The sequence below is a fragment of the Aquarana catesbeiana genome, linkage group LG02 (assembly GCF_042186555.1).
Source record: "Aquarana catesbeiana isolate 2022-GZ linkage group LG02, ASM4218655v1, whole genome shotgun sequence".
Taxonomy (NCBI): domain Eukaryota; kingdom Metazoa; phylum Chordata; class Amphibia; order Anura; family Ranidae; genus Aquarana; species Aquarana catesbeiana.
In genome coordinates, this window is record NC_133325.1 from 403,516,378 (window position 1) to 403,530,022 (window position 13,645).

The 13,645-nt window shown below is 40.9% G+C and overlaps 1 protein-coding gene across 1 annotated transcript in view; it reads left to right on the forward strand.

The window, feature by feature from the left end:
• Positions 1 to 11,968, forward strand: part of FUCA1 (alpha-L-fucosidase 1) — a 56,208-nt gene extending 44,240 nt beyond the window's left edge. Inside the window, exons 4-8 of the mRNA XM_073615305.1 lie at positions 2,438 to 2,543; positions 2,889 to 3,089; positions 8,880 to 9,070; positions 9,510 to 9,609; positions 10,045 to 11,968. Coding sequence (XP_073471406.1) covers positions 2,438 to 2,543; positions 2,889 to 3,089; positions 8,880 to 9,070; positions 9,510 to 9,609; positions 10,045 to 10,185 — 739 coding nt within the window. The 3' untranslated portion in view covers positions 10,186 to 11,968. The remainder of the gene's footprint in view (positions 1 to 2,437; positions 2,544 to 2,888; positions 3,090 to 8,879; positions 9,071 to 9,509; positions 9,610 to 10,044) is intronic.
• The last annotated feature ends 1,677 nt before the right edge of the window (positions 11,969 to 13,645 follow it).

Sequence of the window (13,645 nt, forward strand, 5' to 3'; positions counted from 1 at the left end):
AGATCAGTGACTGGGCGGAGCCGAGATACACATAGCTGAGTGTACTCTCGGCTCTTCTCGGCGCCGCTCAGTCACGCCCAGTCCCGCCCTATGATGGACGTAACACAGGTCCAATGGCGGGACTGGGCGGGACGGTAAGGGGAGCCAAGAGGACACTAGGCTATGTGTATCTCAGCTCCGCCTAGTCACTGTGATCTCGGCGGTGCTCATTCAGCTCCGCCGAGTACCTGCGAACTCCGCGGCGCCATATTTAAATCTACACGCTACGTGTATGTTGGCAGCAATCGCGGGGCAAGGCTGCACTGGGGCAAGGCTGCACTGACACTGAAAAGGCTGCAGATGGACACGATAAGGCTGCAATGATGGGCATTTTAATGTAAGTTGTTTTTTTTTTTTTTCCCCTTAAACTTCCCTCCTAAACGTAGGGTGCGTAATATACACCGGCGCGTGCTGTACGCCGATAAATACGGTATATATTTTTAATTGCAAGAACTCTGAAAGTGCAAGTAAGCGTGCTTGCATACTTGCTAATCTGCTCAAGAAATATGTAAAGTAGGCTTTAAAATTCTATTTTGACAACAGTATGTGCTCAATAATCAAACTCAATAGTCCATAGACTAGCACAGAGTTAGAGTTTTCTCCACACTTGGATAGAAATGTTTTTTGTGACCGTTTTTTCACTCAAAACCAACTGCTGGTGCTACCACATGCAGTGTGAAATGCTCACTAACTAGGAAATGATAACCCCTGGAAGGTCAATATGTGCTTTATGACAACAGGAGAAATTCCACAGCTCTTGATACACTCCTCTTCCCATTTTGGGTTCACTGCAATGGTTGCCAGTTTAAATCTCCATCGCTCCTCCACAGCTCACAAGATGCCAAGCAACAGGAGAAATGCTCATAGTGTAGTATATTTTATTACCATAAAAATCCCATTAAAAATCCAACATCTATTGCATTTATTCATGCTGATAAGGGCACCAAAGTATACAGCCTGATGACCAATAATGGGAGTCTGTTCCGCTCCACTCCTACGGGGATGGCTTGCGTTCCAAGCGTGGGAAGTACCAGTCTGGGCGGGACATCAGTGATTACCAGAAGTGACGACCAAAGCCCTTCTCAAATTTTTTTTTGCATTGATACAGGTCCCAGGTCCCCAAACACTTTTTGTGACAATAACTGGCAAATAAGCCTTTAAAATGAGCACTTTTGCTTTTTCATGTTAGTGTCCCATAGACTTTAACGGTGTTCCGGCAGCTTTCGAATTTGCCGCGAACACCCGATGTTCGAGATGAACTTGCGTTCAACTCGAACATCGGGCTCATCCCTATGGACTATTGATCATATACTGTGGTCTATGTATAATTTCAAAGTTGTATGTGTATTTAAATTTTTTTACGCACTAATAATAATATAGTATAATATAATTTTTGAGCAAGTTTAAAGTGTATTATAACACAAGGGGCAGCGGCAAATTACTTTTCATTCTGTTTGTTGCCACTTGGCACTAAATATTTAATTTAGTTACTTTTGTGATGACGCCTTACCTTTCACCTATAATTATACTTGCTAATCTGTTACCTTTTTACATTGCTTACATGTTATTCATATGTCATATTGCCTAGTGTCTTCCTTTGCAATAAAAGAAAGTGATGAAGTGCTACCACCTGAGGAAAGTGATGTAATCATTGCCTCACAGAAGCTTCTTTAATTTTTTGCCTGCCAGGAACTAGGCATGTATTAGGACTGTTTGTTTTTGTTTTGTTTTTTTTGTTTTTTGTTTTAATTCTTTTTTCCTTAATCCTTCATTTCTTCTGCTCCCATCTCGTCCAATTGTTACTTAATTTACTAAATGCAGCTGCCAACTAATTGAAATCACCTAACATAATTTTCTTGGTTTGTCCCTTTCTTGAAAAGTGTATTGTTCAAATTGGGTGTGTTTTCATTATTGTTGGGATTTAACTTTTAAAATGAATGGCATCATACGTTAAGCTGCTGAATTAAGCTTTAGGCTGGGTTCACATCTCCATGCGGAGCAGCTCACAGCAGGGGTCTGGTGCTTCCCTGTTGACTGCTTTAGGTCCGATTTCGGTCTGAATTTTTGGCTGATATCTGACCTGAAACGGACCAGAAGACGCACAGGACTCCTGTGCAATTCGCTCTGCAGCTGTCTTGGAGCTGTGTGAACCAGCTCCAATGAAAGCCGGTCACAGGCTCCTGACATATGAATTGGATGTGGGGGAAACCCACATCCAGTTTGCAATAGTGTGAACCAGGCCTTACTGTGAGTTCTGAGCCTCCAGTCTTTGTCTATGCTAAGTCTCCAATGTCGTTGAAGACCTGGACACTGTTTACTAAGCAATGTTTATAGGGGGAGTGATGACTGACTCTTATTTATATTATAATATATGGAATTCATAATTTTCATTTTTTAGATACCAGCCAGATTTGATTTGGTCTGATGGTGACTGGGAATCACCAGATACTTACTGGAACTCTACTGATTTTCTGGCATGGCTTTACAATGACAGCCCTGTTAAGGTATATATATATATTTTTTTTTTTTTTCCCCATGCATATATTGCTTTAATTTTTAGGGTATGGTCATCTCTACAGATCCACATCGAACAATATGCCACATAAATATGTTTGACTTTCACATTTCACATGTATATTTGATTAGATGATGGGAATCTGGCTCCTTGAGGTATATTAAGTATAACCTATATCCCCTTCTCTTTTTTTTTTTTTTTTTTTTTTAACATTGCTGCACAAGCTGTTGGTGCTATATAAATCCTAAATAATTATAGAATCATAATTAAACAATCAAAAAATGTCATTGATATTTGTACATTTTAGTTCTAATTTTATTAAATTTATTTTTAGGACAAAGTTGTGGTGAACGACCGTTGGGGAATTAACTGTTCATGCCGTCATGGAGGTTATTATAACTGTGCTGATAAGTTTACTCCTTCTACATTGCCTGACCACAAATGGGAGAAATGCACTTCAATGGACTACCATTCATGGGGTTATCGACGCAACATGCAGTTCTCTCAGATTATGACTGAAGCAAGCATAATCACTGTGAGTAAAATGCATAGATTTTTGAGGAACACATGCGTTTAAAAAAAAAAAAAAAAAAAAGTGTGTGTATTATCTCCCAAAGTGAGTACACCCCGCACATTTTTGTTAATCTGTTATCTTTTCATGTGACAACACTGAAGAAATTACTCTTTGCTACAATGTAAAGTAGTGAGTGTACAGCCTGTATAACAGTGTCAATTTTCTGTCCCCTCAAAATAACTCTACACAGCCATTAATGTCTAAACCACTGGCAACAAAAGTGAGTACACCCCTAAGCGAAAATGTCCAAATTGGGCCCAAAGTGTCAACATTTTGTGTGGCCACCATTATTTTCTAGCACTGCCTTAACCTTCTTGGGCATGGAGTTCACAGGTTGCCACTGGAGTCCTCTTCCACTCCATGACGACATCACGGAGCTGATGGAAGTTGGAGACCTTGCGCTCCTCCACCTTCCGTTTTGAGGATGCCCCACAGATGCTCAATAGGGTTTAGGTCTGGAGACATGCTTGGCCAGTCCATCACCTTTACCCTCAGTATCTTTAGCAAGGCAGTGGTTGTCTTGGAGGTGTGTTTGGGGTAGTTATCATGTTGGAATACTGCTCTGCGGCCCAGTCTCCGAAGAAAGGGGATCATGCTCTGCTTCAGTATGTCACAGTACATGTTGGCATTCATGGTTCCCTCAATCAACTGTAGCTCCCCAGTGCGGGCAGCACTCATGCAGCCCCAAACCATGACATTCTCGCCACCATACTTGACTGTAGGTAAGACACAGTTCCAGTAATCCATGTCCTTAGTCTGCTTGTCTTAAGCAAACTGTTTGCGGGTGCTCTTGTGCATCTTTAGAAGAGGCTTCCTTCTGGGACAAGAGCCATGCAGACCAATTTGATGCAGTGTGCGGCGTATGGTCTGAGCACTGATAGGCTGACCCCACCCCTTCAACCTCTGAAGCATAGGTATATTTTCCAAAGACATCCTCCGGATACGACTCTGAGCGCGTGCACTCATTTTCTTTGGTCGATCATGGTGAGGCCTGTCCTGTTAAACCGCTGTGTGGTCTTGGCCACCATGCTGCAACTCCGTTTCAGGGTCTTGACAATCTTTTTATAGCCTTGGCCATCTTTATGTAGAGCAGCAATTCTCTTTTTCAGATCCTCAGTTTTTGCCATGAGGTGCCATGTTGAACTTCAAGTGACCAGTATGAGAGATTGAGAGAGATAACACCAAATTTAACACACCTGCTCCCCATTCACACTTGAGACCTTGTAACACTAACGAGTCACATGACAGCGGGGAGGGAAAATTACTAATTTTGGACATTTTCACTTAGGGGTGTACTCACTTTTGTTGCCAGTGGTTTAGATATTAATGGCTGTGAGTTATTTTGAGGGGACAGCAAATTTACACTGTTATACAAGCTGTACACTCACTACTTTACCTCGTAGAAAGGTGTCATTTCTTCAGTGTTGTCACATTTGTAAATATTTTAATATATTAAAGTGTGAGGGGGTTACTCTTGTGAGATCGTGAGAGATATATAAAAATTTATTTTACGCTATCTTTGGCCTCAGCAAAACTGCAAGTACTTACACTGTGTGCACAATTATTAGTCAAGTTGCATTTGAGTATTAATTTCATTATTGAACAACTACAGTGCTCTCGGTGGATCCAAAACCTGAAAGTGAGGGTTTGGCTTTCTTAAGAGAATATCTCTGTGCAAAGTTATTGGACAACTATTAGTGTGCAGAAATAATATGCAACTAAATGAAAAACAAACTTTCCCATCTCACTTGTTTTTCATCTATTAAAGTGAGAATCGTAAATAAACTCAAAATTCACAAATGTAAACATTTTTGACATTTAAAAAATAAAAATTGTTGATCACTGTAGCCGCCCTTCTTTTCAATAACAGTCAAAGCCTTCCATTCATAGTTTGTCAATTTTCATGATCTGTTGATGATCAACATTTTGTGCAGCAGCAACCACAGCCTCCCAGACAGTTCAGAGAGGTGAGGTCCCACAGGTTCTCAATAGGGTTTAGGTCAAGTGAGGAAGGAGGCCATATCATTCTTTCATCTTTTTTAACCACTTCAGTACCCAAAGATTTTCCTGCTTAATGACCGGGCCATGTTTTGCCATATGGCACTGTGTCGCTTTAACTAACAATTCTGCAGTTCTGCATAGTTGTACCCAAACAAAATTGACTTTTTTTATTTTTGTTTTTTCTCCCACAAATAGAGCTTTCTTTTGGTGGTATTTGATCACCCCTGCGTGGTTGTGTGTTTTTTTGGGGATATAGCAAAAAAAAAAGTTTTTAAACAGATTTCTTCATCAGTTTAGGCCAATATTTATCCTTCTACATATTTCTGGCCAAAAAAAAAAATGCAATAAGCGTATATTGATTGGTTTGTGCAAAAGTTATAGCGTTTACAAAATAGGAGATTTTTTCTTTTTGGGACCAGTGATGATTATACAGCGATCAGTGCTATAAAAATGCACTGATTACTGTGTAAATGTCACTGGAAGGAAAGGGGTTAACACTAGGGGGCGATCAAGGGGTTAAATGTGTTACTTACTGGGGGGGTGGGATTGACTGGGGGAAGAGACATATCGCTGTTTGTAATTTAATACAAACAGCAGATCTGGCTCTCGTGCCCGCGATTGCGCCTGCCGGCCATGCGCATCGAGTCCCCCGCCATGCAGTGGGTGCGTGCCTGCTATGTCTCTCAAAGGAGCCGACTTACCCATATGGCAATTCACAGGAACATGCCACTTTGCCGATTTTGTATATTGGCGTGAGCGGGTCGGCAAGTGGTCAAGGCCTTTATGGGCTAGTAATGCAGTGGAGTACTTCGATGCCTGCGATGAAGCATTGTCCTGCATAAATATCTTGGTCTTCTTGAAAGATGCAGACTTTTTCCTGTCCCGCTGTTTGAAGAAAATGTCTGTCTAAAAACTGGCAGTAGGTCTGGGAGTTAACTTTTGAGTCCATCTTCAACACGAAAAGGTCCAACTAGCTCATCTTTAATACCAGTAATACCTCACCACCACCTTGCTGGTGTTTGAGTCGAAGTGGAGTTCTGTGACCATTACTGAGCAATGAACACTTTGTACTTCTGGGCACTCCAGGTAGGTTGCAGTTCTGGAATATGACGGCACTGGAGACTGGGTTCCTGGCAGCTTGACGTTTTGATTCTTCTCAAAACTTTGGCAGTTAACTTTTTTTTTTTCCTTTCTCCCGACCCTGTTGACCATTTGTAACAAAACGTTTGGTTCTGTGATCACGTCCCAATATCTAAGCAATTTCAAGAGTACTGCATCCCTCAGACTTTTTTTTTTTTTTTTGGCCTACTTTGCCTGAGTGTAAGAAGCTGCCCAATAATTATGCACACCTTAATTAGGGTGTTGGTCTCCTTAGGCCACACCCTCCCTCATTGCACAAATGCACGTCACCTGATATGCTTAAATACAATAAGCATTCACATTTATGCAGCTTGGAGTTGGACAATATGCATAAAAATTATGATTTGGTAAAAAACACTCACTTGCCTAATTGTGCACACAGTGTATAATCTAAAAGATAAGGTGGTATGTACGGGGTTTGAAAGATTAACACTCGGTGGTGAAGTTTGTTTCCACAAGGCACAAACTTGTTTTTCACTGCTTGTGCCACGTTGAAATGAACCTCATCACTGAGTGCTCACCTTTTAAACCTTCTTCTGTTTTGGAATATATATTGGGCGCGGACACACACACCTGTTGGACATACAGTGAGGGGGAAAAAAGTATTTGATCCCCTGTTTTTGTATGTTTGCCCACTGACAAATAATCAGTCTATAATGTTAATGGTACGTTTATTTTAACAGTGAGAGGCAGAATAACAACAAAAATATCCAGAAAAAATGCATTTCAAAGATTATAAATTCGATTTGCATTTTAGTGAGTGGAATAGGATCAAATGACTATCAATCAGCAAGATTTCTGGCTCCCATGTGTCTTCTATACAGGTAACAAGCTGAGATTAGGAGCACTCAGTGCTCCTAACCTCAGCTTGTTACCAATTTTTAAGACAGCTGTCCACAGAAGCAATCAGATTCCAATCTCTCCACCATGGCCAATATCAAAGCACTGTCCAAGGATGTCAAGGGATAAGATTGTAGATCTACACAAGGCTGAAATGGGCTACAAGACCATCGCCAAGCAGCTTGATGAGTGGGTGAAAACAGTTGGTGGGATTATTCGCAAATGGAAGAAATCCAAAATGACTGTCAGTCTCCCTCGGTCTGGGGCTCCATGCAAGATCTCACCTTGTGGAGTTTCATTGATCGTGAGAACCGTGAGGAATCAGCCCAGAACTACACGGGAGAATCTCTTCAATGATCTGAAGACAGCTGGGAACATAGTCACCATGAAAACAATTGGTAACACACTATGCCGTGAAGGAGTGAAATCCTGCAGCGCCCGCAAGGTCCCCCTGCTCAAGAAAGCACATGTACAGGCTTGTCTGCAGTTTGCTAATGAACATCTGAATGATTCAGAGGAGAACTGGGTGAAAGTGTTGTTGTTTGATGAGACCAAAATCAAGATTTTTGGCATCAACTCAACTCGCCGTGTTTGGAAGAGGAGAAATGCTGCCCATTACCCCAGAAACACCCCCACCGTCAAACATGGAGGTGGAAACATGCTTTGGCGGTGTTTTTCTGCTAAGGGGACAGGACAACTTCACCGCATCAAAGGGACGATGGACAGGGTCATGTACCATCAAATCTTGGTTGAGAACCTCCTTCCCTCAGCTAGGGCATTGAAAATGGGTCATGGATGGGTATTCCAGCATAACAATGACCCAAGAAGCACATTAAGGTCCTGGAGTAGCCTAGCCAGTCTCCAGACCTTAATCCCATAGAAAATATGTGGATGGAGCTGAAGGTTCGAGTTACCAAACATCAGCCTCAAAACCTTAATAAATTGGAGAGGATCTGCAAAGAATTGTACAAAATTTCCTCCTGAGATGTGTGAAAACCTGGTGACCAACTACAAGAAATGGCTGACCACCTGTGATTGCCAACAAGGGTTTTGCGAAGGGGTCAAATACCTTTTTCACTCATTTAAAATGCAAATATATATATATATATATATATATATATATATATATATATATATATATATATATATATATATATATATATATATATATATATATATATTATTATATAAATTTTTTTTTTATGCATTTTTCTGGATGTTCTGTTTCTCAGTTAAAATAAACATACCATTAAAATTATAGACTACTCTTTTCTTTGTCAGTGAGCAAACGTACAATGTAGTAATTCCATATTTGAAAGGCCTAGCTTTTACCTGACACTTCTGTACACCTAGAACATGTTCATTTCCAATGAACAAGCACATTTTCATGTGTTAAAGAAGGAATGCAATTGGTAAAAAAAAAAAAAAAATTTTAAGCTGTCTTGCCTAGGAGTTTGTCCAACTTTTGTTTTAATAACTAGAAAGTTATTACCATGTTGACTTTCACCTATAATGGCGCTCTGACGCCAATTTATCTTCGCTCTTAGTTGATCTATATTCATAATTTGGTAGGGCCTGTCTTTGTATGTATGTGTATAAGTGTGTGTATGTATGTGTGTGTAATAAATAAAAAAAAAATATAATAAATAAATATGTATGTGTGTGTGTGTGTGTGTATGTATATGTATATGTGTATATATATATATATATATATATATATATTATTCATATTCTCTACAATTTCTAAAATGTTCCTATATTGCCTCTCAGGACCTTGTGCAGACTGTGAGTTTTGGAGGAAATTATCTCTTAAATGTGGGACCCAGCAAAGAGGGCTTGATTATGCCAATTTTTCAAGAGAGACTTCTCAATGTAGGAAAATGGATGGACATAAATGGCGAGGCAATTTATGCCTCTAAACCTTGGAGGGTACAGAAAGAAAATGCCACTTGCAGCATTTGGTAAGTGTCATACAAACCATATGAACACGTGTATCAGCTACTCGGGGTGAGGATGCTAGCAACAGCTTGCATTAGTCAAAAGCTGTTGGTGTATGGGTACAGCATCATATATAGTGGTGTGCTTATCAGAAAAGACATTGCTTCCAGGAATAGAGTTGTGGAAGATTTCAGTGCAGGATATGAGTTATAACAGCCATCCTTTACAGGTTCCCCTTTTTTAAATGCCGTATGACCATGCTTGACTGAAAAACTGGAAAATGTAACATGCAGCTTTTGCATTTCTGAATGTTACTGGGTTAGTATGAATGCCCTATTTATCATAGACAAATCGAAGTTATCCATCTCCATTTCTCAAATGGTATTGAATAAGTGACTTTTTTTTTTTTTTTTTTTTTTGTTTATACTTTTTCAATTTTTAACAAGGGTATTTTTTTCTCAGGTACACTTCCAAAGGATCAGTTGTATATGGCATCTTTCTGACATGGCCTGAAGGAAATCAGATAAAGTTGGTTTCACCAAAAGCCTCTCCAAATGCTAATGTGAGTATTTTTTTATATGCAATATAAGTTATTGGATATTAAAGTGAAGGCCCAGTACAATCTTTATCTTAGATAGTTGGTAAGGTATAGAAAATCTTTTGAGGTTTTTTTTTTTTTTTTTTATTGTGATCATCCCTGTTAAGAGATCCCTTCACTACCAGTTGTATACAAAGTAGAACGGGAAGTAATTCTTCTGCATTTCACTGGAGGAAGAGCGCAGTCAAAGCTTTAAAAGCAGAGGTGCAAAAAAAAATAAAAAAATTTGAGGCCAGAACACCAAGAGATGTGTTTTTGCTCTCATAATGTCACGTTTGTTTTGTATGTGGCTTTTGTTTTGCTGGAAGTCTTATTTTCATAATCCAGAAGTATAATTTTTATAAGTAATTTGAGCACTTTGGTCACCTTTTCACTTGTTAATTGAATTTCTGCCTGCAGGTGACCATGTTGGGTCTGACAGGAGAACTGCGGTGGAAACCGGACCCAGAGTCGGGGATAATCGTTCAGCTGCCATCCATTCCTCCTGGCATCTTTCCCGTGGAATTTGGCTGGACACTAAGACTGAATGGAGTAAATTGAGTTTTAAAGAAAAATAGCTGGTTGCATATAATAAGGGCAACTAAATGAAATCTGAGTATTTCATACAATCATGGAGACTGAGATTGTCGGTCAATTGTCTTTTGCTGCTAAAGATGCTCTGGTTAAGCTGATCTAAAACTGTTTATCATTAGACTTGGATGTATTTTCTCACATTTCAAGGGAAATGTTGCTGCCTTCAGATTGGGGTGTTTTCTGGATCTAGGGAGTTATGAAGTTTTTGTGAGTCTGAATTAAATATGTACTTTGTAATATCCGCATCAAAGGGATGATGTATCTGTAGGAGTGGTTGGTATTCTTAATGTGAATTGCATTGAAAGACCTGTTAGCAGGTTTAAAACCTGGTAGCAGCCATTCTTTGTGGCTCACATTTCTGAATTCAAGGAAAAATTCCAGGTGTAATTTTTAATTTTAAATAGTTAGGGCCGAGTTGATCCAAACAGACTTTCTATTAACGGATGATGCAGCCACTGTCTGCTGTAATATACTGTAGCAACATTAGTAAGAGGCACTGTGTTTCAGCTGCAGTACAGGCAACTTCCTGTCTGCTGCTGGCAGTAGAGAGCCTGGGAGTGCTTCTCCCTATTAAGGTGAAGCCTTGTATTTTTATTAAATACAGAGCTCCCTCTGCCAGAGGTGGAAACTGTCTTCCGCCCACCTCTCGACCTTAGCCAACTGGAGTAAGGATTGTATTCATTGATAAAAATACAAGACTTCTTTTGAATAGCAAATAAGCACTCATCCTGACTCTTTAATTCCAGCTGCAGACAGTAAGTTGCTCTTAATGCTCGGGGGACACAGCACTGCTTCTCTATGTAGCTAGAGCTACTACAGTCCATTGGAGCATGTAAAAGTGCCATACTTCACGTTCTGTAATGGAAATACATTTGGGCCAGCTTGGCACAAGCAAACTATTTAAATTTGGTAAAATGTGCAGCCATTTTAATCTAGATTTTGTGTATCTCTATACTCTGCAGTGTATTTTTTTTTTATTTTATGGTTCATATATACTTAAAAAATTAAAAGTAGAAAAATAATTTTTTTTTATGTGAGAGTGAATGGCCCTTCAGACTTGATGGCTTAGAGTAAACCTGGGAGCAATATGGGGGCTGCCATTGTGCCATTGTTCAGTTACTTGAGAGAATACTTGTTAACTGGCTGGTACGCTGATCCAATGGCTTTAATAATTTCTGAGACACTGATTTGGAATATGTTTGCAGATTGAGAAGGTGAGGAAAAAACGAGAACACCTTATCTGCTTACCTGTTACAGGTTGAGAATTTAAAATGCGCAACAATAACAACTAGCATTTTCAGGTGCAGAGGTCAGAATAAATGGCACTTCTTTTTATGAGAGGTGTCTTAAGTAGTTAAGTCAATCAGAGGCACAAAAGGCTTATGGGATTGCTGCCTTTACTTTGACCAGTACTGCATTATGTGATCTGTTCTGTTCTTTTATGCCTTTAAGGTGATTGCAGGTTGGTTCTGCCTACATAGAAGCCACTTTGATACAAATTTGATAGTAAATGACTTGGGTGTGTTGGCTGATCATTGCACATTCCTAAAGGTCAGCACATGTTTTTCAGGGTTTACTTATTTTTACATATTGCTAATAAAATGCCTATCTGATTATTTTAGTATTTTTATTTTGTGTTGTGCAGGACTGTACAAAGCTGATGTACAGACTGTTTGATTGTTATGAAAAAAACAAAAACAATGTTTCAGGTTAGAGCTGTGAAAAATAAAATAAAAGCTGATTGGTGTGACTTACTGTAGTGACTTGCTGTACTTTTGTCTTAATTCCCTTGTTACTTCCTATGGGACACAGCAGACCTCTGAAGCATAAGGCTACTTTCACACTGAGGCGCTTTGCAGGCACTATAGCGCTAAAAATAGCGCCTGCAAAGCGCCCTGAAAGAGCCACTCAATTCGCTCCATTTTCACACTGGAGCCGTGCTCTTGCAGGAAGGTCGAAAAAGTCCTGCAGGCCGCATCTTTGCAGCGCTATAGGAGCGGTGTATTCACTGCTCCTAAAGCTCCCCTTCCCATTGAAAACAATGGGCAGCGGCGCTTTGTGGGCGGTTTAACCATTTTTCGCCTGCTACCGGGCGTTAAAACCGCCCCGCTAGCGGCTAAATATAGCACCGCTTTACCACCGACGCCCGCCCCAGTCTGAAAGTAGCCTAAGCCTTTTTCTTTTAGAGGGGAAAAGAACAAGTTCACCCCCTGGGTATACCCCTTGAACAGAAATCAGAACCTAGCTTTGCCTTGTGAGCTCAGGCAAAAGTCCATTTGTTAATTGTACAACAGAACTTTAATCTTAGGTTAAATACAGCTACCTTCAGATGATTGGATGCTGGCAAAATCTGAAAACTGTATTATCCCACCCCGGAAGCCTCAGATGTTTGTTTTTTATTTATGTGCTTTTTTGCTTATGTCCTCAGATGACAGATGATACATCTCTCTACTTACACATTGAAGGTGTGTGTGTGTGTGTGTGTGTGTGTGTGTGTGTGTGTGTGTGTGTGTGTGTGTGTGTGTGTGTGTGTGTGTGTGTTTTTTTTTTTTTTCTCCTTTCGCCTTTCAGGACAGCACCTTGGAGAGAGCGCAGCTCCACCTCTTAGACAGGAAACACTGCGTGACAACGCCCCTTTAAAAAGCAGCTGCTTCCACCATGCCGTCAGTTTTAGTGTTTCCTCCGCCATGGTGAAAGCACTGCTTGGGGAACCAGAGGGGCTACGCTCTCTCCAAGGAGAGGGTTTTGGCAGGACCTCCACGTTTGGGTACTCAGACCAGCCCAGCTCCTTCCCGCACGTGAGGGGGGTGCTCCGGTGTCCCTTCCTTCTCCGGCTCACAGGAGTAATGGTCTGCTGGAAGTTTTTTTCCACCTGGGGTGTTCGGGGGGCCGCGGTTGTGCTCAGTAAGAGCGTCCATGCCAGGCCTCTGCATGGCGGCGCCGAATCCCGGACAGCCGATGATGCCAGTTCCGGTGGGAGGAGACTTCTGACGGGGCATAGCAGCGATTGGTTCCTGCTGCTGGAATGCAGGAGGAAGGGGTGGGTCCCCTGGCCGGGACTTCCTTTTGTTTGGCATATGGAGCCTAGTACACAGTGCAGCAGCTGCGGATTGCACTATGGCGACAGCGGAATTGTCAGCAGCAATGGCGGATGCAGGCACCCAGGTTCCCGGCCAGGCCCAGGTAGGAGAGGTGCGGTGGCACCTCTTTCCTTTTATATCACTGGGTGTTTTATCTTTTATGTGGTTATTCAAAACCTGCTGCTGTCTGCTATGGGGTAACAGTTTCCATTAGCAGTTCAGCAAAGGAGTGAGACTCTGGGCATTTAGGGTGTTGGCTGGAGGTACTACTTTTCTCTGAAGCCTTAGTTCTAAGGACCTGGCTTTTTCTTGTTTCTCAGTTTCAGAAAGCTACTGCCAAATCAGAG